Source organism: Phodopus roborovskii, unplaced genomic scaffold, assembly GCF_943737965.1.
Source record: "Phodopus roborovskii unplaced genomic scaffold, PHOROB, whole genome shotgun sequence".
NCBI classification, from domain to species: domain Eukaryota; kingdom Metazoa; phylum Chordata; class Mammalia; order Rodentia; family Cricetidae; genus Phodopus; species Phodopus roborovskii.
In genome coordinates, this window is record NW_026125150.1 from 92378 (window position 1) to 117888 (window position 25511).

General features: G+C 38.5%; 1 protein-coding gene across 1 annotated transcript in view; it reads left to right on the forward strand.

Moving 5' to 3' along the window:
• LOC127226198 (coiled-coil domain-containing protein 150-like) overlaps positions 1–25511 on the forward strand; it is a 79106-nt gene that overhangs the window by 44605 nt on the left and 8990 nt on the right. Inside the window, 8 exon segments of the mRNA XM_051190127.1 lie at positions 2629–2757; positions 8164–8247; positions 10323–10430; positions 10877–10939; positions 21359–21487; positions 22940–23109; positions 24209–24302; positions 25158–25327. Of these exon segments, the coding sequence (XP_051046084.1) occupies positions 2629–2757; positions 8164–8247; positions 10323–10430; positions 10877–10939; positions 21359–21487; positions 22940–23109; positions 24209–24302; positions 25158–25327 (947 nt within the window).

A 25511-nucleotide genomic window follows, 5' to 3' on the forward strand; every position in this document is an offset into this window, starting at 1 on the left:
CTGAGTATATTCCAAGTCAGCCCAAATTAAGACAGTCTTGTTTGGGAAGTCATCCAGCGAAGCACCAAACAGATTGTCCTAGCTAGTTTTATGTCAGCTTGACACAACTAGTGCCATCTAAGAAGAGGGAACCTCAATTGAGAAAATGCCTCCAATAAAAGTTGGCTATATGCAAGCAAGCTACTAAAGTATTTTCTTAATTAGTGATTGATGGGGGAGTCTCCAGCCCATTATAGGTTGGGAAATTGTTGGGCTTTTGGTCCTGGATTTTATAAGAAATCATAAGGAGCAATCCAGTAAGCAGCATCCCTCCATGGCCTCTGCATCAGTTCCTGCCTCCAGGTACTTGCCCTGTTTGAGTTTCTGTCCTGACTTCTTTGATGATGACCAGTGATGCAGAAGTGTAAGCAAAGTAAATCCTTTCCTCCCCAACTTGCCTTTTGGTCATAGTGTTTCATCATAGCAATATTAAGCCTAACTAAGGCACGGATCATATCACAATAATACTCTGGGAATGACGCTTTGAAAGAGTAACAGCCATGCCCTGAATTCTCACTGAGCTGGTAGTCTGATCAATCTCAAGGCTACAATATCTCTGCTGGAAAAAGGAAAATAAGAATAGAGCAGATAAAAACAATACAAATCTCACCATTCCAGTTTCAGCTATTTCCTTTAATCAACATTACATAGATTACCATTGTTAATTTCTAGAGTTCTGAAGAAGTTGGCTGTGACTGTTTTTGCTGCTATAGGAAAGGATTTTTGAAGGTTCTTGCTACTCCCACATCACTGATGTCACTTCTCTAGTCACATCTTTTAATAGACTCCACTTTCTCCTTTGGATTGTGTTGGTATTTTTGTTGAAAATCAGTTAGTTGATCATAGATATTTAGATCTCATTGTAGACTTTCTGTTACGTTTCATTGGTTATGTGTTTTCTTTTTGCCACTTTGAAAATCTTGGCTATCTATTCTTATAATTAAATAGATTTCTATTCTCTTTAGGATATTTTAACTAATATTTTTATTTTTGAAGTTGAAATATAATGACATCATATCTACCCTCCCTTTCTTACCTTCAACCTCTCTCATAAACTGCTTTTTGCTCTTCTCTCAAATACATGGCCTTTTTAATTATTGTTACATGTTTGCGTAACAATGACTTATATAAATAAATGAATACAGCCTGATCACTCTATATACTGATATATATATATATATATATATATGTACATATATATATATATATATATATAAAATTTAAGACTGAACACTTGGTATTGGAGAATCAATTGGGGGGAAGGCTCATCCCTATAGAGACTATTTCTCCCAGTTTTAGCTCTCCTTTAGTTACAGAAGCTATCAAGATAACCAGAAGGTGCTGTGCAGACTTCCAAGGGAGGAAAGCATCCACTAGTTCTACCTAGCTGTAACACCAATGACCTCAACAACAGCTAGCACTACACAATAATTTTAAGGGTATAACAGAGGCATAGAAATTCTGGTAGTAACCAACAGCTCTCTAACTGGATTTAAGGCCTGTTCAACAAGAGGGAAAGCATGCCTCATACTGAAAACTTTGCCACCTGTGGCCATATTTTAGATAAAATTGTATCAGGTAGAGGTAGCAGTTTGTCATAATTTTTAGTTGAGATTTTTTTTTAAGTCATAGGTAAATGTTGAGTTTTTAAAATGTATACTTTTATTGGCATGTTTTATATGGTTTATCTAATGTAGTCTATTGATGTGGTAAATTATACCTGCAATAAACAGTATATACTACCATGACAATATTTTATGGAAGATTTTTATATCTACACACACAAATTTGTGTTGATAAACAAATACCGAATACTAGAAAGGGCATAATTACTAGTAAAGATGAATTATTTAGTTTTTCCAATAAAAACTAGAGGATAAACAAGTAGATTGTAAGAGCCAGAGGATAGGATTTCACAGAGGCTGGCAGCATGCACGGGCCTGCACAGGTTCAAGCCAGACAGCATCCTAGCACTAAGGGGGAAAGTGGACATGGACTAAGGCCCTTAACCAAGAAGCTACCTGCAATTGATATCTTCTGGCAAAGGAAAAGTTAGTTTTCTCCAAAGGAGTCTCACTGGGTGTATTAACCACCTTCAAGGTAGGGGGCCCATGCCCAGGAGTAGATGACCAGCATAAAACAAACTCAATGGTATTTCTGTAAGCTTTTTGTCTCATTATGCTTTGTTTGGACATTCATTATCTTATTAGTCTTCTGCTTGATTATTTTGGCTTGTGTTTTACGGGGGATTTTGTCTATGTTTCTTGGTTTTTGTTTTCTAAAGAGAGAGAAATGGCATGATATTGGGTGGGAGGGGAAGTGGGGAAGATCTGGGAGGAGTAGGGGGAAGGGCAAAGCATGATCAGAATAAAACATGTTAAGAAACTTTTTTCAATAAAAACAGTAGAAGTTGAAAGAAAATAAAAACGTGTTTTAAACATCTAAGAGCTATCAGACAGACTCATCATAGTCTCATTCTATGAGAAGGGAAATGTGCATAAGCTACCTTCCAATTTTCAGTTCAACTCCTACTTTAAAATAAGATCTTTTTATTTAAAATCATGGTTTTTTCTCCTTTTCTTTTCAAAGGTAGACATAAATGTATTGAATCAAAACCTGCAGAGGCTCGTGGAAGAAAATAAACACCTGACAGATAAAGTGGCTTCCTTTGAACATCACAGAGCCACTTCTGACTACCATGGGGGTGGGTATAAAAAGGTCAGTCTATATAGGAGGAAATTAAGACAGCTATCCATGATTGTCACAAGTGGTCTGTAATGTACCTGATGTATTAAAATGTGACCTTTTATATACACTATGAGGAAGAAACTTGTATCTTTACTGTTTTTTCCCTCCTTTAAGCATTCAGTAATAAGTGTGATTTCTAAAAGCTGTTTGATAAGGCCGGTGTCTCCAAGTGAAGAGGACTACAGAGATTCTGCTAAGAGACTAATACTTCTCTTGCATATTTGACTATCGGAAGAATGATTAGCGGTGTTTAAGAGCATGCAAAGAAGTTCTTAGATTTCACAGAAAATATCCCAAAGTCCTTTTCAGTCTGAGATTATTTTTTTCCAAAGCCTGTCATCACTTGCTTATTACTTCAACTCTGAAGAATCACAGGGACTAAACCTAAACCGTGTGTGTGTATATGTGTGTGTGTGTGTGTGTGTGTGTGTGTGTGTGTGTGTGTGTGTGCGCGCGCGCGTGCGCGTGTGTGCGTGTGTGTGCGTTTTCATGGCTTTTGAGCTAGGCTGTTAATTTTGCTTATGCCTGACTAACATTTAATCACTCAGACCCCCTCAGTTCCTTAACCTATCAAAATGAGGGTAATAATACCATTGCTATAAAAGGTGTTTGGGGATTAAGTTAATAAATGAAAAGCATGTGGCAGATAGTTTTAACATGTTTTCAATTCTTAGTTTCTGGCTACTGTGGGCAGTGGGAAGTCTGTCAGTGCCTATCAGGGTAATGAGACCCACTAGTTGAGATTCCTGGTATGATCTTAGACCAGTGCTTCTTGTTCCAAGATTAAGTATTCAGTCATGCCCTGTGCTTATTGTCCAACCCACATCTGCCTGTCTAATTTCCTGAACCCACTGCCATGGCCAGTTCTGTGACCTCTGTGGCCTCTCCCTACCAGTGATTTGGTTGATTTACCAGTTTTTGGGTCAGTATTGATTCTTTTCCTGTTCCTCCTACTCTTGTTGCTTAAGGTCTCATGGTGATAACTTTCATCTCAGTTGTGGCTTGAGTTCTGTCTCTACCTAGCAGCCTTTCCAGCAAACCATCAGAGAAGTGTTTTAGTAAAACTTATGAATCTCAGCTATGAAGCTGAGATGTTATGATTTGTTTTTTTTTTTTTCAGTCTTGCACTATCATTAAAACTATTGCTAGTCAATGCTGGCAATGCACTTTTGTTCTTTGGGACTTAAAACTTAAAATTCTTAGTAATGGGTAACTTGTAGTATAACTCTTCACCAGTCTTTAGAGATAATATTTGGAGTATGTTGCATCTATAATGTCACAGACTTGAAACTACACAAACCTGGTTTTAGACCCTGGCTCTAATTGCTGTGACCTAACCTGGCCTGAAGCATTAAGATCTCTTCTGAGGGATTCAGCTGGTATGTTGTATATAACAATCTATTGCCCTGCTGACTAGAAATTGACCTAGTCATGCATTTGCCTTCATTTTCTAACCTTGTGAGAACAATTGTTATGTACCTTTATTCCCTTGATTAATACAAGAGGAAAGTTATGCTGATCTTGCCAGGCTCCCAGGGTTGTAGAATTTAGTATCAAGTACCCATATTGCAAAGCTTAGCATGCAGTGTACATGAATAAACATTGCTATTATTTTTTCCCCACGTTCTCTAGTTTTAGGTTGCCCTAGTTTTTCTATTGCTGTGATAGTGATAAACATATAATAAGTAGTAATAAAATACTGATCAAAGGCAACTTGAGGAGGAAAGGTTTTATTTCATCTTAACAGTTTATTTACACTTCTATCACAAAAGGAAGTTAGGGCAGGAACCCCGAGCCCAAAGCAGAGGCCAAGGAGGAGCAATGCTTACTGACTTGCTCAGTTTGCTTTCTTATACAACACATGATCACATGCTCAGGGGTGGCACTACCCCCAGGGGACTCAGCCCTCCCACATCAGTCATTAGTCAAGAAAATGTGCTATAGACTTGCCTACAGTCAGTCATACGGAAGCATTTTCTCAAGTGAGGTTTTCTCTACATAGATGACCCTATCTTGTGTCAAGATGACAAAAAAACAAACAACAAACAAAACACTAACCAGCACAGAGGCTTATTTCTGCCATTTCAATTTTTAGCAATATAGAACTGAGTCCATTACTACGGGCTCTTACAAAGGAGTCACAGTAAGAAAAGGGCCACCAGTAGGAAGGTCACCATTCCTGAGCCCATACATTTCTGACGAGAAGTACCAAATAAACATACGATTACATGTGCATTAGGATTTTGATGAAGGAAAATTGAATAATTACTTAAATAATTTAATTTTAACCTTTTATTTAAAATAGATTATTTTCTCACAAAATGTATCCTAATTATGGTTTTCCCTTCCTCCCTTCCTTCCAGTTCCTTCCCATGTCCCCTTTCTGTCTTTCATTAGAAAAAAAAAGGCTTCTTAGAGATATTAAAATACAACAAAATAAAATATAATATAAAAAAAAGAATTACCACATCAAAGTTGGACAATACAAACCAGCAGAAGGAAAAAAGAGCCCAAGAGAAGGACAAGAATCAGAGACCTACTTGTTTTTACACTTAGGAATCCCATAAAAACATTAAAGTTGAATTAACAATATATACACAGAGGACCTGGTTCAGGCCCTGTGCATGCTACTTTGGTCTCTGAGTTCCTATGAGCTTTGATCATGTTGACTTAGAGGGCCTTGTTTTCATATTGTCCTCCATCCCCTCTGGTTCTTCTACTCTCTTCCACCTCCTCTTCTGCAGGATTCCCTGACCTCCGAGGGGATGGCTGAGTGTTTTGAGGTCTCTTACTGTCTGTGTGGGTCTCAGCATTTGTTCCCATCTGCTACAGGGGAGGCTTCTAGGGTGCTATCTATCTAGCCTGTGTGTAATGTAATGTCTAAGTCAATTCAATCTGGTGTTTTATTTTCAATCTATATCATGTTTTAAGTACATGTATATTTATAAAGTAACTTTACAGAGTCTAACATCTCACTGGTTTTGTTTATTCTTCAACAGCTTCTGTTAACTTTCCAGCATGTACCCTTAAGGATCTGGGTTTAGTTTCCAAAACTGTAAGAAAATACCTTAGAAAACAGTTTTCTGGGTATTTGTCTCAGCTTTCTGTCAGTCAACATAGAGTTACTTGGGTTCATAATTTGGCTGTTTCGGTCCATGATTAGTTGGTGTTGCTTTTGGGCCTTTGTAAGGCAGAGCATCTTTATGGGGCATGTGTGTCAGAGGAGCCGCTCTCCTCTGAAAAGACAGAGAGGCCCCAGGACCTTGTCCAAAGGGTACATCCCAGTGGACTAACATCCTCCCACCCTGCCTCACTTTGTAAAGGCTCTGCTGCCTCCCAGTGGTACCCATGGCTAGTAACCACACACTAAACAGCCTTTTGGGGCACATTTCAGATCTGAGCTATATGCTACTGTTCATCCTTGCTAACTTACCTATTTAAAATTCCTTCTTGGTTTTCTGTGTACCAAAAACTACATAGCCTAACAGACTAAAAATTCTAATGTTCTAAAAACTTTTGTGACTGAAAAGCTATATGCTGACAGACACTATGATTTTTCTTTGTATGCTGTTTGCCAAGTAATTCTCCAGTTTTTGCTTTGCTCTTGGTTGTTAATAGTCTTTATGCTAACACCAAGGGTATCTAAGCAAACACTAATCACATTTGTGTTCTCCACAAGTCTGAGGTGCTCATGTATTGGAGTAATGTTAATTTATGTAAGTGCAGGGATTATCTAATAACCTGTAAACATGAATTTAAGTACCCATATTTTTATTAATTTTAAAAAATTAAAATATAATTACATAATTCCTTCCCTTCCTTTTCTTCCCCTTCAACCCCTTCCTTGTGTCCTCCCTCAAACCCCTCCCATCCCACCTTAACACCCTCAAATACTCTCAAATGGATGGCTCCTTTTTCTTTATTATTGTTTCATATAATATATATATATATATATATATATGTAAACATAACCCACTGCATTTCTCTCTCTCTCTCTCTCTCTCTGTGTGTGTGTGTGTGTGTGTGTGTGTGTGTGTGTGTGTGTGTGTGTGTATGATTTTAGGGCTGACCACCATGTGTTGAATGACCAATTAGGGGGTTCATTCCTGGCAATTCTCCCATTCTCAGCAATCATTAATTGTCTGCAATTCTTTGTTTAGGGGTAGAGCCCCATGGGATTTCCCCTTCTGAGTTAACATCTCCATTGATATAGTCATTGTTCAGGTCTTATTTAGGCAAATATTGTTGAGGTATTAAGGGTATACTTCCATGTCATTTCTAGGAAACATAATCTTAAAACAGACCACCATGTTCTCTGGCTCTTACATCTTTCTACCCCCCTATTCTGTGATGTTCTCTGAGCCTGAAGGTGTAGGAGTTATGTTGTAGATGTATACATTGTGTCTATAATCCCTAAAATCCACTGGCCTCTACCTATACCCAGTTGTAGTTTCCTGTGACAGTCTCTGTTTACTGTAAAGAGATGCTTCTTTGATGAAGGGTGAGAAAACTACTCTTATGTGTGGCTATAGTGATAAGCTTTAGAATGTGGTTAGGAATCATGCTGGCTTAGTAAAGTGCTGGCAATGCCGCTAAGATCCATGACCTCTCTAGGTCTGTTGGCTGGCTAAGTTTCTGGTACTAGGCATGACTTTCCTCCCATTAGTGGGGTGTGAATCCAAAAGACTATTGTTGGTTACCATCACAATACGAGTGCCACTATTGTGCCTTTGGGGATATCTTGCCATGCTTTTTGTTGTTATAATTCATAGGCACCACCTATTGCTTCCCTTTGTTGGCAGTTTACATAGTACTTTTTGGTACTTTCATAAAGTACCCAAAGATTCAGCTCAAATCTTTCCAGTTGTATGCCTGGAGTATGTGGTGTCTTCAGCAATAGGTACTTACCTTCAACTTCTGAGACATGGTTTCTTTAAGCTGTGATAACTAAAGGCTGTTCTTCTGCCAGAGGTATGGTTATTGTTCCTAAAAAGAAAACAACAAAACAAAACAAAACAAAAAAAAACCTGCATGGTTCTCTTCAGACAGCTTACAATCACTATTTCAACTCACCAGCTCTGGGTTGGCACCTACCTACAAAGGGTTAACTAACAAATCAGAAACAGAAAAAGGGATGCAGTACAAAGGACAACATACTCTGGAACTCTTAAGACTTTGTATCTTCGTTAGCAGGCTCTGGATATGCTACCTGTTAGCAAAATGGTGTCTTGTCTAGGGGAGGTCTTCAAGGCAGAGGAAGTTGCAAGTAAATGTGAAAGTATTTCTGTAGAAATAGCAAGGGTATTAATACCTGTTTTAAAAGGGAAATGCTTATCACTTTGTCAAAGATAATGATATGTCTGCTTGCTTTATCAGTTTGCTGAGCAGAAAGTGGAGAAAGCCTTGGAAAAAATTACTGAGAGTAAAAATAAACTGGCCTATGAAAAGGGGAAACTTCAGGTATGAGATTTATCTTCAGATTTTCATCTGATGTTTAAAATAGTAATTGTTGGGTTAAGTATTGTTGAACTTAAGAAAACATAGCTCTGTTGTCTACTAACTCGGTAACCTCTGAACCTCCCTAATTTACTTCATTATCATCCAAGTGACTTCTGCTCATAGACCAATAGTCTAATGAGAAGCCACAACTGATTCCGTGACTGTCTAAAGCCTTAGTACGACCATTTTATGCATGGCCATTCTGTGAGAAGATGGAGAACCTAGGTGTTGTGGGTCTGGTAAATTTGTTTGTAGCACACTCTTTGAAAACAATGGAAAACTGATCTTGCAAGGCCACAAGTTTGAGTCTGTTGTACTGAGTACTATGATGAGATGTGAACTAATGTGAAGAACTACGCTTTCTTTTGCCCCCCATGGTACCTACACAGCAGGAAGCTTGCCACTGATGTTACTGAGCCTGACTTAGAACAATCCCATTGGAAACACTAATGTGAGCTCTAAGTCTTAGCTACACATTAGAATCAGATGGGATTTTTTAAAAAAGCCCAGCAGTAGGAAATGTATATGTACCATTCCTTTTTAAATATATCTAATTACAAAAAGTAGATTGGAGGGCCCATAAGAGAATGATATGTGATAAGTAAAATAACTAAATAAATAAATATAGAATTTAGGGTAGTAGACAGGTTCATATTCACAGAAAGATCTTTCAAGTTTTCTGCATGCTTAATTTTTTTTTTCATAATACATAAGAAGAAAAATTCTCTGACTGTAATCCCAACAAAAGCAATTAAACCAGAATTTAAGTCCTAGACCTAATACTTTGTAAAGCTCCCCAGTTGAAGCCGGGCATTATGGAGTACACCTCCAATCCAAGCACTCAAGGGGAAGAGGTAGGAGAATGATGAGATCACCCTGAGCTATAAGATCCTTTCTCAACAATAATTAAAGATGTCATGGATGAGGACAGCTGGACTAAACAGTGTGAAATGAGGCCCGCTTAGGCTTAGGACTGGACACCTGACATGTTGAGTAATCTCACTATAGGCTTGCCAAACACTGACATTCACCCTCCCCTCATATTGAAGTTAGCAGACAAAATGAAGCACAGAGCTGGAAGGAAACAAACTGAAAGGTTGTTGATATGACTTAGGCTTATGGAATGGCCCTGGTTTTAGTTCTCAGTGTCACAAACCAAATGGAATAAAAAACTTGGCTATTTCTAACTCTAAAGCTCATTTCAAGTTAAAAATGAACTACCACTATAGATATGTCCTAATTTATTTCAATTTTACAATGTATACTAAAAAATCTAGGAAATACAATGAATAGATATTTATGTTATAGTATAAACAGGTTAAAAGAGGGCTCTTTTAATTTTTTTTTTTGGCTGTCTCAATTTATATAGCTTAGGTAGGCATATGTGATATATCTAGTATATATGTATTATATATAAAGTAAATACCAATTATATGTCATATATATTATGTAGTATATATTCAGACCAATTGAAATAGTATGAGTATGTGATCATGGCCTAATATCCTGATATCCCCAAGATTTGCTAATAAGCTGATCATAGAATGGTTTTAAGGCTCACAAAATCACCAGACCTAAGGGAGCAGTGTTTATTTGCTTCTGGCCAGTACTTCTGTATTCTTTCCAATTTTAAATATCCTGAGTAAGAATCTCTACCAAGTGAGAAACTCAAAAGATGAAGTAACTTTGAGGACAGTATGTTTATTGTTTCTCCATGGCTACAATACAGCAAGTCCTAAGGGGGAAGTATAAAATTATTTTTATCCCATAAAATAGTAATTTGATTTAAGAATTCACAGTAATCCTTCTGGATTTTCCTTAGGCCGTAGAAATCAGAAGTGTTGTCTTGGCATGTTTACACAGCTATTGCCTGCTTGTAGCAGCAAGTTAAGACCGAATTGTTTTGCAAGATTAGGAAAGTGTAGGATTTTTTTTTTTCAAATTTTAAGTGTCCTCTAACTTTTTTTTTAAAATTTATGACATCATCTTCCCCTTGGAGATTAGGCTTACTCATTATTGTTCTATTTTCCTTATAGATAAAAGTTAAACAGCTAGAAGAACAGCTACATTCATTTACTGAAACCAAGTTGCAGAATGACCATCTGCAGAAACTGAACAAGACTTTAGAGGTCAAACATGCTCAGGTATGATGTCTGCAGAAAGTGGGTTGCTATCAGGTGCTGTTCCAGTGCTGCAGTTTTTAAGGCATTGCTTGGTGCCTTTCTCCCCCACCTCCCCAAAGAATCCTAGAAAGGTGAATGTTTTCTCTTGATTCAGTTTAAGCTTCTGATGAGACAGAAAGGGTGATTCATAAAGATGTCTTTCACAAAATTAGTCTGTTCAACATGCTTTGTGTTTATGAATATAGCATTCATTGAAATTTGTTGCAGAATAGGAAGCTATGACTTTCAGAAGAAAATACGTTGTTCCATGACCACTCACAGAAGCATTGCTGTGAAATAAGTTCATGTGTTCTATAAGCTCATAGCTTTTTTTTATTTCAAACCTTAACTTTTTTTTTTTTTTTTTTTTTTTTTTTTTTTGTCAAATTCACATGAGGAACAAGTATCTCTGTTTTTTTGAATTGTAGGCAAACTCAGAACTGAGTGTCAACAAGGCATATCTGCAACAGACAGAAGCTCACCTGAAAGAGGTATTGTTAGTGGAGGGGCTTACTTGTCAGCACGGTGCCTGTAAAAGCTGACACCTGTTGTAGGTCACATAACATTTCAATAAGAGTAAAGTTAAGCAAGCAAAATATAGGAAGTGCTTAGTAAAGAACTTAATCCATGAACATTTTACTTAAAGTAATTCAGTTCAGTGATTACAAGTCTACAAAATATATGTAAATTAGATCATTGTAAAAATCTTTAACTCTTAGTATACCTGGAAAGCTCTGTTTCTATTTCGTGTGTGTACATATACTCCAAATAACCATAGTACTAGAATGTCTTCAAATGGAATCCCCACGGGGTTCTAACCAACTGACTCTACTGATGTATGCTGAGGTCACAAAGTTATAAAGAGGCCCTCATTAGACTCTCCTGAGGAAGCTCAGGCTACGGCCTGTTTCTTCACTGGGTCCTAGACAACGTTGTGATCTTTTCATTCTTGCTGCCAAGGAATACATTTTCCAGCTTCTTCTGGAACATTCTGCCATTTATCTTACTAAAGCAGATACTCCTTAAAACATAAGTCTTAGGTTTACTTGATTCTGGTACCTGTAGCTGGTGATGCCTCCAAGAAGAAGGAAATCTCCAGAGAGGCTCATGGCTTCTAAACCCTTTGAGAGCTCGAGGTTTTATGTTAGTAATGTTAAGGAAAGAGCTCAAACAGTTGCCTTGCCCAATGTTGTTCCGAATTCAGCACGCCGAGTGAGCTTTGCACCTACCTTGCCTTCTATGAGAATGTCTCAGGAGATTGGAGACTCCAGAATCTCTCTAAAGACTCTTTTAAATGCTATTAAAACCATGGAGGGAAAGCTGGAAGGCAAAATAGACATTCTTGCCTCAAGACCCTTCCTAAATGAGGACTCAACTTTTCTTAAACACGATTCGGTAAGTAATAAACATACACTGAATCTTAGGGAAATTTCAGGCTTACTTAATTTAGAATGAGGAACAATCTAGGAACCTGTTTGGCTAGAGTAACAGGGAAATTTGATATTTCACCAATAATAAAAATTGGCTGCCACAGAATTTTGTTTGGGGGATAGGAAAGTTGTTTTAATAACAACTGACTTTTCTAAATCAAACTTTGATATTTTAAAATTCAAAAATTATGCATAATCATGAAATTTGGATTGAAATGCTTGGCTAAAGATTGCTGTTAAGATAGAGATATATTAGTAAGTCCCAATATATTGAACATTTGGAAAAATGTGCTAGAAAGAACATCAACCTTTGTTTGATATTTAAAACAATAACTACCATACCCTAGTTTCCAAAGGAGATATATTTCTATATTCTCAGTAAATATTTTTACTAGTGGAATAGATAAATACAAATAAAACCAGAATGAAGTAGTGGGTTAAGGGTGTATGCAAATGCCAGAGGTTATCAGTTTGTACACTTTATGCAACTTGCTTTATGTCACTTACACTTTAGAAAAGCATTGTAGAAAGAATTATATGAATTATTACAATAAAAGTGTTGCCGTAGGAAGATGTTTGCCATTTTTTAAAGGAAAGAAGCAGCAAGGCAATGGATGAGTGTATGTCAAGAAATGGCTGGGATTGGAGAGAGCAAATATAAAAAAGGGCGTTAATACTTGAGGAAGAGCTCTGCAGGCTGCTTGTCCAGGGCACACAGATGCTCTCATGGGATCAAACCACCCAGAACTCTGTATGCACCACCCCACACACATAAATGATGGTTGAAAAAGAAACGGGTTGAGTTCTGTAACCTGGGTGGTAATCATGTGACACTTTACTGTGGTAAACAGGGGGACATTCTTTGTACTATTTTGTAACATTCTGAGAACCTACAGTTATTTTGAGATAAAGTTTTAGAAAGAGTAGGATGTAAAATTGTATGTGTATCTGAAACTATTATGCAGATCTATGTGTATGTTTTTTGGATTTTATTGTATCAATTATCCATTTGTTTTCATTTTATCTTCTGCCTTATCCTTTCTTCTTCCACCTTCCCACTTTTAGACCCCTTCCTTCCTACTATTATTTATACATTAATTTTACATGTATTTAAGTTTAGATTTCACATATAACAATAAGTATATTTTCCTCTGTGGCTTATTTCATTTAATATGATGATATTCACTCCCATCTGTTCAATGACAAATAGCACAATTCCATTCTTTATTGCTGAGTAAAAGTGCATGTGCATATGCATACACACACACACACTCTCTCACACACACACATATATGCATATCACATTTCCTTACCCTTTCATCTATTATGGGATGTGGGCTGGTTCCACATCTTTGCTAATTTGAATACTGCTTCAGTATTGTGGATGTGTAGATGTCTCTGTGGTTTGCTTAAGATTCCTTCATATATACACTCAGGGGTGTTATAAAGTATTATTTTAACTGGGCAAAGATGTGTTACATTTGTTTATGCTGTGAAATAATTTAACTATGTGAAGGTGTGTTATATTTGTTTATGCTGCCTTTGTTAATGATATAAAGATGTGTTACGTTTGTGCTGAATTTGTTAACTATGTAAAGATGTATTGCTGTTTCACTTTGCCTACCTAAGATACCTGATTGGTCTAATAAAGAGGCTGAACAGCCAATAGCTATTCAAAGAAAGAATAGGTAAGGCTGGTGAGTATAGAGGATAAGTTGGAAAAGAAATCCAGGCTTCTCGAGATGGGAGGAGGAGACAATGAGGGAGAAAGTTGGGACATTCCAGTCAGACATGAGGCAGCAGGAATGTGAGATACACAGAAAGAAAGGTAAAAATCGATGTGGCAAAATGTAGATGAAGAAAGACAGGTTAAGTTATAAGAACTGGGAAGAAATGAGCCCAAGCTAAGGCCGAGCATTCATAACTAAGAATAAGTCTCTGTGCCATGATTTGGGAGCTGGTTGGTGGCCCAAAAGAAAAAGGCTGCCACACAGGAGTGGTAGAGCAGATTTTAATTTTTTCAGAACATCCATGCTGCTGTCCATTGTGGGTACACTAGCAGTATGGAAGGGTTCCATGTTGCTGCATTCTTGCCCAGTGCTTGCTGCCGTTTTCTCTTGGTGTGGATGGCCATTCCGACTGGGCTTAGATACAGGTTTAAGGAAGCTTCAGCTTGCCTTTCTCTGATGACTGAGGGTGTTTTACACACTTACTGCCTTTTGAGTTGATCTCGGTACAGATGGAGTGGTTTGGATCTACTTTAATTCTTCAGCATGTGTAATAATGCTTTCCTAGCTTCATTGGTTGAAGACTGTATTTTCATCAATGTATGTTTCTGTCACCTTTGTCAAAAATCAGGTGATTACTTGTGTTAATTTCTTGGTCCTCTGTTTTATTTCATTGATCTGTATCTGTTTTTGTGACACCAGCATGCAACTTATTGCATGCTGTTTTTGTGACACCAGCATGCAATTATGTAGTATAATTTGAAAGAGGTATTGAGATACCTCCAGATATCTTTTTATTTTTTTCATTTTTTTTCATTTTTTCATTATTTTATTTTTTGCTGTCTGGAATCTCAATGAATTCTATATTGTGTTTTCTAATTCAGTGGAAAATGCCTTGGAATTTTGATGGATATCATGGGAATCTATAGATTGCTTTTGATTAGGTGGCTGTTTTTATATTATTGATCTGTGAGCATGGGCAACTTTTCTATCTTCTAGTGTTTTTTTCAAGTTCTTTTTTTTTTTTAATGTCACCTTTTTATTTTATTGATTTATTGACTGGCCTATGTAGACCAGACTGGTCTTGAACTCAGAGATCTGCTAGCCTCTGTGTGCTAGGCGTGGACCATTGCATCCAGCTGAGTTTCTTTCTTTAGTTTGTTTTCATTTTTGAAGTCTTTTTTTCTTGGTTACATTTATTTCTTAGATATTATTTTTAAGCAATTCTAAATAGGAATTTTTTCCCTAGTTTTTTCTCAGGGTGTGTGTTCATTATTGACACATAGGAAAATCAGTGGTTTTTATATGTTGATTCTGCGTCCAGGTATTATGGACACAGATGTATATGGGGCTGTGAGATCTGAAGAGTTTTCTGGTAGGATCTCTGTGGTCTTTAGGTTAGAGGTCCTTTATTAGTTTCTCATTGCTATGAGGAAGCAGCTGCTAAAATGAAAGTTCTATTTTGGTGCAGAGGCTGAGGGGGGAGTCTATTCTGGTAGAGAAGGGATGGCTGAGTCCCCACAGCAGGGGGACACAGCTAGGAGTCTTGGGAGACCAAGAAGCAGAGAGCTGATGATACTGGTCCATTTTCCTTTTTCATTCAGTCTTGCTCCCCAGCCCTTAGGATGGTGCTCTTCACATTCAGGGAATGTGAACCCTCACAGACATGCTGAGAGTTATGTCTAATAAGTGATGTCTAATAATGTGTGTGTGTGTGTGTGTGTGTGTGCGCGCTGTGCGCGCGCGCGCTCACACTGGCGCACACGTGTGAGTGCATGTGCACATGTTTGTATACATGTACATATAGAGACCAGAGATTGATGTGTTATACCTTTCTTAATCTTTTCCCATCATAGTTTTTGAGACAGAATTTCATAGACCAAGAGTTCATGGATAGGCAAGGTAGCCAGGCTAAGCCCAAGGGACTCTCTAGTCTCTGCCTACCCAGCCTTGGGATTTACAGGTACATGCTGCTGCACCCCAGTTGTATGTAGGTGTTTTGGATCAAACTATGCTGTCTCCCCAACCCCATAACTAAATTCAGTCAAGTTAAAAATGAAGGTTAATTGTGTCATAGGATTGATCATATTGTCTGTAAGCAGGGATTATTTGACTGCTTTCTTTCCTATTTGTGTCTCTTTTATTTTCTTCTCTTGATTATTAATTACTCTAGCTAAAACTTCAAGCACTGTCTTAAATAAGAATGGAATGTGTTCACCTTTATGCCATTCCTATTTTTCAAGAAATTATCCCATTTCCCTCATTTAATGTAATATTCATAATATCATTACAAACTTATATGTTATATTGACATATATTCTTTCTTTTTTAATGTATTTTTTTCTTTTTAATATTTATTATTTTTTCTAATTTTACATTTCGATTCCAGTTCCTTCTTCCTCCCTCCTTTCCCTCCCTCCCATGCCCCCTGAACCCCTTTCCCATCCAATCCTGCCCCCAACTCCACAGGGAGGGTGATGCCTTCCAGGAGGGATCATCAAATATACCTAGCTTTTCAGTAGCTTGATCATGTAGGAATATTGAACCGTGTCCAAGGCCTTTAATCCATCTATTTGAATGATCATATAATGCTTATTCCTGGATCTATGTGCTGTATTCCCTTTATTGATTGTTTAACCAACCTTGTATCCTGAAAGACCCACAGAGCATGGACCTTCACACTCACACTCAGGAAAGACAACACCCCAAATCACTCATGAGAAGCAGACTTGATGTAAAAGCATGAGGTCTTTTATATTCCAAGTGCACTGGGGTCCACAGTCATGTGCCATGCAGGGGTAGAGGACTGAGTACCCTGAGTACAGAATTGAGACAGCTTTTATAGGGTTACACAAAGCCCATGCATCTTAAACCAATTGGTGAGGACCAATCAATTTAAACCCTCCAAGCCTGCAAGCCTGCGCTTTATAGACCAATCAGTTTTCTATAGCCCAGGAGGTGGGCATTTGCATGGGCTCCTGGGTGGGGTGACAAAGCTCATTTCCTGTACTCGTGTACTCACAGGTCCTGTTGTAAACAGCAAAGAATGTGACCTTTTGTCTGCTTACTGCCAGGGGACAGGGTCTGGAATTTAAGGTGTTTAGGGCTTTTTTTTTCAGACTTCTAGTTTTCTGTGGTCATTGGAGAGTTAGGCTGTATTTTTTCATCCTTTCAATCCCTGTAGTCAGAAACCAACTTCATTTTAGTGTATGGTGTTTTTCATGTCTTATTGAATTTGATTTGCATGTGTTTATTAAGAACTGAATCTGTGTTATCAGGGAAATTGGTCTATCCCTTTGCTTTTTTGTTATGCTAGTTTTTTTGGTTACTGTTTGAGACAGTCTGTTATGTAGAACAGGCTGGCCTCAAACTCATAGAGCCTCTGCTGAAGTGCTGAGATTAACAACACAGGCCATCATTCCCAGCTTTTGGTGATTCTTAGTCAGTCTTGAATGAGTGATACTGGCATTGTAGAATAGTAATGTTCCTTCTGTTTTTGTTCTATGGAATAATTTGAAGAGCATTGATATTTCTTAAAGGTGTAGTAGAATTTGGCATTCCTCCCCTTCAGTGTTTCTCTTTGTTGGGAGAATATTACTGCTTCAGTCTCCTTGTTTACTAGAGATCTATTTAATATTTTTTCATGTCATCTTGAATTAATTTATATCTTTCTTGGAGGTTATCCATTTGTTTATATGTGATTTATTTATTTTTGTCATCGTTGTTTTCAAGACAGGGTTCCTCTGTGCAGCTCTGACTATCCTGGAACTCACTTTGTAGACCAGGATGGTCTGAAACTCACAGAGATCCACCTGCCTCTGCCTCCCAAGTGCTAAGATTAAAAGAAGATATCACCACCACCTGGCCTTAGCTGTAATTTTTTAATACAGCTTTTTGAAATGTAAATTTCCCAAATATCTCCTAATGGTCCTTAGTATTTCATTGATATTTGTTGTAATGTCTCCCTTTTAACTCCTTATTTTACTAATTTTGGGTTTTGATTAAGGGTTTGTACATTTTCTTGTTTCCCAAGAATCAACTGTTTTGTTCCATTGTTCTTTTATTTTAGTGCCCCGTTTATTTATTATTTCTTTTCATTTGTTGCTTCTGGGCTTGGCTCATTCTTGTTTTTATAAGATTTTGTGTATATCATTAATTTGCGAGCACTCTGCTTTCTTAATGTCACACACTGTATGTTTATGGATGAAAGCTGCCTTAACTCTGTCCTTACTTAGACAGGTTGTCTTCATTTCATTTTTCTCGGGTTTAAAAATATTTTGTCCCTGGTTTCTTTAATGGCCCACTAGTTATTAAAGGGTAACTGTTCAATCTCAATGTATCTGGAGTTTCTGTAGTGTCAATGGCTATTGATTTCTAGTTTTATTATAGGGTGATATATTAAGATGCAAAAATTACTTTGATATTTTTGTTTCTGTTAAGACTTGTATTATCACCTAAAATGTTACTGATTTTAGACAGTCGTACAGGATTGTTACAGTTACTATAGGTTTTTCCTTGGCATGTAACATGACTATCCCATCCCTATCCTGGAACAAATACACCTTTTCCTAGTAGTCATACCAATGAAATAAGCAGAAAATTAGGGGGACAGCTGGCTCTGTGGCAATGATGATGGAACTATTACTATTGTCCAGTAGGAGAGGCAGAGAAAGTCATACCTGCTAACACAATTACTACTCCTTTCTGCCTCCCAACAGCATGTGATCTTAGAAAGGTTCTAAACTAGAGTTCATGGGAGGTTGAAGATTAACTGAAGACAACTCTGGTGCTGATTCAGTGCAGTTATTATCCATATATCTTAAAGTAGCTTATACCTCACCTATGTTCTTGTAAGTCTGCTAAACTCAGTGATCCCAAGTTGGACTTAGAGTAATTGCTTTGGTTTTTCATTGGTTTCCTATCTGGAGCTAATGGACATGTGTACACATTTCCCCAGTAAAAGCCATGCCCCAACAGCTGAGATGCATGTGCACTACACTAGTGTTAAAGGGATGTTCTGTATGCGCTAAGTGTGTGAGGTCTGTGGTTCGTTTTAACTCTCTCTGTACCTGAAGCTCTCCCTTTCAGCTGTGCCAGGTGGCCAGCATCTGCTTGCTTCCACCCACCAAGGCTGGAGCTACAGGCATATGTAGCCATGCCTGACATTTACATAGATAATGAAATTGAAACGCTGGTCCTCATGCTTTCCTCTCCCACTGAGTTCTCTCTCCAGTCCACTAATGTTCTTTCAATTGTTTGATCAAATCTATGGCTTATGCTTTCCTTGGTGGTTTTTATTTGAGTTTTTCATTTCTAACATTGTTCTTTTTCTTTTTTTCAAATATCAATTTCCTTGCTATATTTCTCAAGCATGTTGCTGGCATACTGACTTTTTAACTCTATATTCTGAATTGATTCCCTTTCATGTGCTTGCTTGAAATCATTATTTTTTAAAAATAGAGTTTTGGATTCTCAATTTGTCATTAAACCATGACAGTCTCTTAGGATGTGATAACTGATAAGCCATGGTCTTTGGAGATATCTTGCTCCTTTTACATGTTTCTTGTATTTCTGTGATGCAGTTTCTACATGTTAGGATCCAATGTCTGTTCCTATTTCATTTGAGACTCTTCTTAGTAAGCAACCTACACTCAATTCCCAGCAACCCTCAGAGTAACCCTCATTATGCAGCAGCAACTCTAAACCAAACAAGATACAGAAATACACTAAAAATTAATACAATACCAGAACCATGGAAATGGCAAAGGTAATGTGAGTATTGCGAGTATACTATAAAGTTAAAGTTAGTGGTAAAAGTAGAAGCAGTAAATGAATGGAATAAAGAAGATGGCTTACTATTAAAGGCACTTGGCACATAAGCCTGATGACCTGAGTTTGAGCTGAGGAACCCTTTTTAAGATGAAAGGAAAAAAATACCTCAAAAAAGTTGTCTTCTTGACCTCCATATGTGAGCTGTGACACACACAGTCACACATCATACACTGCATATTACACACAGTAGTAATATTTTTAAAAACAAAGTGAGAAATACTACTTAAAGACATTTTTTGAATAAGGGAATACACATACAGAAAAAGGATGAAGCATTGGAACAGCTTCTCAATGGGTCCTCTAAAATTGCCTGCCAAGAAAAAGGAAAGGATCAGTTGAAGTCTGCCTTTCCTACCATTCAGGGCAGTGCTGAACCAGGACTCAGCCTGCGTTAGACGTCAGAGTTGTCTTCATTTTAGGACTGTCCATCCCCTGTGTACCAGAGCCCATGCTGACCACCATTATTAGCTTTGAATCCTGTCCCAGCAGATTTCCGTATATGCCAGAGACTCCTTAGTCTCATCTCTCCTTGGGTAGCTAGCGTGGCAACCAAAGGATGGCTGCTGAGTGTGTTTTAGAGGGTGGCAGGCTAGCAAAGCACAGAGATCTACACAAGGACAGCTCTTGTGCTTTCAAAACCCTACTCAGGGTCAGCCACAGCTAGAGGGTGAGGCTGAAGAAGTACAGGGCTCCACTGAGCTTCAGAGCAGTCAGTGCTGCCATCAGCGGACCCCCACCCCAGATGGATGGATGACTCTGAGGGGACATCAGGCTCAGGGCTGTGAGACTTCATTTATCCTCAAGTGATGGGTTAAGTAAGGTCCCAGCACCCCATCATTGTTAGTCATTGTACCCTTCATTGCCCAAGGGGAGCCTCCTGGTACTTGAACTTCTCCTTTCCAGGTTCCTTGACTTCTGATTGGCCCTTGTATTAGGCGGGAAGGAGGTGGGATAGTCTTAACCAATAGTTTCCCTCTCTAAATGGCTCATGGCTAAGACACTCTAAGGTTTGAGGAGCTGCTTACCACTCTAGTTGGTGGCCTGAAGCTGGGAGAGAAGGGCCTGGAAGTCTCATCCAATAGCCAACTGTAGTCAGAGCATCAAACAGTTTATACTTGGAGGGTTAAGAATCCCATAGTATGGTGTTCAATCACAAGGACAAGCCACACATGGCAAAAACATGTTTTTTCATACAGGCATATAAACAAATAAGTCAGCTGCAATGAAGAAAATGATCTCACTCCTGTCTGCCACACCTAGGAGGGGCACAAACACACATCCAAGAATAATTTCAAGTTTTGAAGAAACCGAGGTCACTAGAGACTCTTGTCTGTTTTCTTGGAGTTTTCTCACAAGCATTCAAAGTTCCCTGTGAACAGCTCATTCTTAGAATGTTCTGATGGAGAGCAGTCACTCTCCCAGCAGATGTCTCGGTGGCTCAGGAGCTTGTCCTGTGCTTAGGTACAGTGTCTGCTGCTTTCCCCTTTTGATGGTGCTTCCAATTCCCCTGTGCTAACCAGTCACACTGAGGGTCTGTGCTGCTTGCCCCTTCAGGCGTCAGGACTCTATTTCCTGCACCTTTCCCTGTCCTCTCTCACTCCCTGTGAGTCCCCTCCTCTTCTGTCTTTAACTCTGTTCTCCTGACTTTTCTCATTTACCCAGACTCACCAAGGCATCTTCGCCTGTCTGTCTCAGTCTGGAATTGTTTGCATTTTCAAAAGTTCTCAAACTTTTAGCTCCATAGTCTTACTCTTGTGTGTATGTGTCTTCTCTGAATGTAGTTACATAAATAAACCCTTGTGGCATTTATGTATTAGTGGATAAGCAGTTTAATTGTTCATGTTTGTTCTCTAAATTTCTGTGCCAATCACTGATTGGTTGTGTTTTAGAAAGTTATGCATTATTTCTTTTTTCTTCCAAGATGAAATCCCTTCTTGGGAAAAATGAGGAAGAGCTGGTCCAAGCTGTGAAGTGTCGAGATGCTGCCCTGAAAGAGAGCCAGAAACTGAGAGGGGACCTGGAAGCTTTGGAGGACAGGGAGAGCAAGAAGGCAAGGTGTCCTCTCTGAACATCCTTTTCCAACAGGCACCATGATAAGCCTGACAAGCCACACCCACTAACTTCCTTTTTCATCCATGAAAGGGGAAGCTGTGATTAGTGAAGGGCTAACATTGTTGATTTTTTTCTATAATAATGCACTATGACTACAAGAAAAAAAGTTGATTGTTTTCTATTAAATTCTGTCTGGTTTTGGTAGTAATCACCTTCTGTGGGTGTTTTACTATCTAATTTGTGTGGATTTTTAACACAGGGTCTGAGAGTGTCTATCCTATCTTAGTCCCTTGTGGTCCTGACCTGGGGCTGGGATTGTCATCCTGTCTAGCCTATTCTTTGTGTTGAGTGTCATATGACACCACAGTGCTTCTTCTCCTTGACATTTCTGTGCTCCTGTGTGATTTAGCAGAAGTCCTCTCCCAGCTTTTTAAAATGTTTAGACTTTTTCATTCACACATTGTAATTGTGTGTATTTATTAGATATTATATGACATTTTCATGCAGCTATAAAACTTGACTCATACCAGAATACTCAGCATACCTGTCACCTCAAATGTATTGTTCCTTTGTGTCAGGCACACTCCATAAATCCCTTACTAGCTAGTTACACTGTTTCTATGTGAAACACTCAACAAATTCTTTGCAGCTATGTTATCTTATTGACTTTAAAAAGCATTAGGAGTTGCCTCCTATCCAGTAGCACCACTGTAACCACCCTGTGTCCATCCTCCACCACCTTCCCTAGGCTCTAGCAGACACTATTTTCTACTTCTTTGAGGTCAGGGTTTTAGCTCCCACATTTAAGTGAGCATATATGATACATATCTTTCTATTCTTGAGTTATTTCAGTTCAATCTAATGTCTGCCACTTCCATCCATGTTACTACAAATGACGGAATTATTATTCTTCTGTGTGAATAACATCACCTAAAATTTGATTTTATGTGAATGTGTGTGTGTACATTGTGGAGGTCAGGGGGAAATTTGCAGGAGTTCTCTCCATCTGTCATATATATCCCAGAGAGGAAACTCAGGTCATCAGGCTTACTGGCCAGTGCTTTATATACTCTGAACCATTTTTCTAGCCCATCTCAAACATCTTGACAGCCAGCGATAAGTGTTATGTCTTTGAAGAGGGAGACCTATGGCCACATCATTCTTTAGCAGCTTCCACTTTCTCCCCCAGTCTTTATCCTCAGATAATTTCAGATGTTTTCCTTTTCTGAGCCCATTAGAAGACAGCTAGCTGGGCATGCTTACCAAGATCACTTCTGAACCAAAGAAGTTGTTGGCCCCAGTATGTCCATGTAATTGTGAGCTGCGCCGTGGCAGTGGGCAGGAAGCTATTTCCCACAGACTGTAGGATCTGTTTTTCTCTTTCTGAAAGCACAATAACTTAAGAAACAAAAGTGAAATATACTTTCCCTATTTCTATCTTGTCTTTTAGGTGGGAAACTTTCAGCGGCAATTAGCAGAGGCTAAAGAAGACAATTGCAAAGTCACAATCATGCTGGAAAATGTGCTGGCTTCTCATAGTAAGATGCAGGGAGCTCTGGAGAAAGTCCAGATAGAGCTCGGCCGGAGAGATTCGGAGATTGCAGGCCTCAAAAAGGAAAGGTACAACATTTATGTTTCTGCTGTGTTTAGGAAGGACATGAGGCCTCTTGAGTATCATTTACTTTGAAAAACTCACCAAGTTGGTGTTTAAAGAACTAGCAGACTAGGGGCTAAACCTGCACTTTAAAAGGCTTTCTAAAAAGGCCAGGTGGCATGAAGGAAAGCATATCCTTGAACTTCATGGACTTTTTTAACCTTGTTACTTTCTGCCTCTTAAGCTTAATTTTGTCCTTGGCTCTACAGAATAATGTCAAGAAAACTGTTTGGCAAGAGATCTAGAGAGCATGCTCAGTGGTTGAACACTTGTGGAGCATGTGCTAGAGTCCAGACTCAATCCCTACACATACACACACACACACACACACACACACACACAAACTTGAAGCCAAGCAACTTATTCAATTATTACTATATTATTTCAAGATTAATAATTATTTTTGGTTAATCATCCTGAGAATTAACTTTAGCTGTGCTTTATTAGTGGACATTAATGTTTCAAAATTACATGAAATGAAAACCAATAATTAGAAAATTATAAAAATGGTCTGAGGCTGATAGTGCCTCTGGAATGTATATTACTGGTTCATATTGCTTGTATGTTATGAGAAAACAAGAGAATTGTCTTTTTCTTTACCATGCTTTATTATTTCATGTTATAAAAATGTTAATATACTACCTTAAAGTTTTTAAAAGACAAGAGAATAGTATATAAAATAGTTTACTTGTCACAATACATTTCAAAGTAGCTATTATATTTAGAAGCAAAAGTTTCAACAGCAGGCCAAACCTTACCCAACTGGTAAAGCATTATACAAAATTACTGTCCCAGAATTCAGTCAAAAACAGGGATTCATAGCCTAATGATTAAGCCTGACTGAGTCACACATGGGATAAAATTTTATATCCTTGGGAGCCTTTCTTTTTTGGCCTGAAGATGAAGAAACAATTGTTACTTATCAACTCTGATATTTTGAGCAGGTGTAGTTACTGCTACTAATGCTGTCTAAGCTTCCAAGAGAAAGGTGTCCTGGTACTTCCAAGCAGTGTCATCATTCCTGTACCCTTCCTTAAAATCATGTCTTATGCTTTTTATCTTCAGGTCTCTAAATCAACAAAGAGTACAGAAGCTGGAAGCAGAAGTGGACCAGTGGCAGGCCAGGATGCTGATTGTGGAGGCCCAGCACAGCAGTGAGGTAGAGGCCAGGTGTCAGAGCTGGCCACACTGACCCGCTCAGCTTATTGAGACATTACTATTTTAGAAAATTGAAATGAAATACAGAAAGTTCCTTTTCATTCAATTAAGAATCTTGGACAATAACAACATATTCATGAATAGGAAATAGGTGATGAATTATAACTTTGATTTGATTTTCTCTTTCATTATCCTCATTTGTCAATGCACAGGTTGTTTCAGGAGTTAAATGTCTTAGAAAACAACCTATAATCTCACAGCTAGATGATGACATTGGTAGTGAGCAGACATGTGCACACATGTGTGCCCATTGTATGTATCCATACATGTTTATATATAACAAACATGAATGAGCCTTTTGATGTTTACTTATTTGGAGGCCAGCACACATGTGCCATATGTAGAGGTCATGTGGCAGCTTGTGGGAATCCATCCCCTCTTGTGGGATGGGTACAAGTGATTGAACTCAAGCTGGCTAGCTGGGTGGCAGTTGCCTTCCCCTACTCAGCCATTACAGGAGCCCTTAAATAAGCCTGGTTTGGGAAGAATATACAAGGAATACTTGCCTTTTTTTTTTTTTTTTTTTTATTTTTTTTTAACCTCCTAGAAAATGAGGCCAGAAGAGGCATTGTAAGATAGCTCTATTTTCAGTGCTCTCTGACCTCTGGGGGAATTCTTCTGAGAATCTCTTAGGCAAGGATGGTTGTTGAGTTGTGTGTGTGCATTATATATTTTACCCAGTGTATTTGTTTCTAGTTTCAACTGATCATTTCCATGGCACTTCCAAAGAAAGTGTTAGGAGCAAAGACTGTTGTACTGACTGCCCTGGACTGACAGGTGCTCTTCTCCCTTTCAGATTGAGCCACTCCAGAAGTCTCTAGATGTAACTAGAGAGGACAACAGGAAACTGGCCTTGAGCCTAGAGCAAGCTCTCCAGACAAATGGCCATCTGCAGTCTAAGCTAGATCACATCCAAGAAAAACTGGAAAACAAAGAACTTGAGCGGCAGAACTTAGAAGCCTTCAAGTAAGGGTCGTGTACTCAGTGAAATTAGGGAAGAGCCTCTGGAGGAGTAAGTGGCTTATTCAGATGCGGTAGAGAAGCCCTTTCTCTTTGGTGGTGAGCAAGCAAGCATAGCTGAACAGCAGCAGGCAACAGCTGCTGGAGCATGCCTGTGTGGGTCTCCTTTCCAGGTCTCCTCACCTGTTAT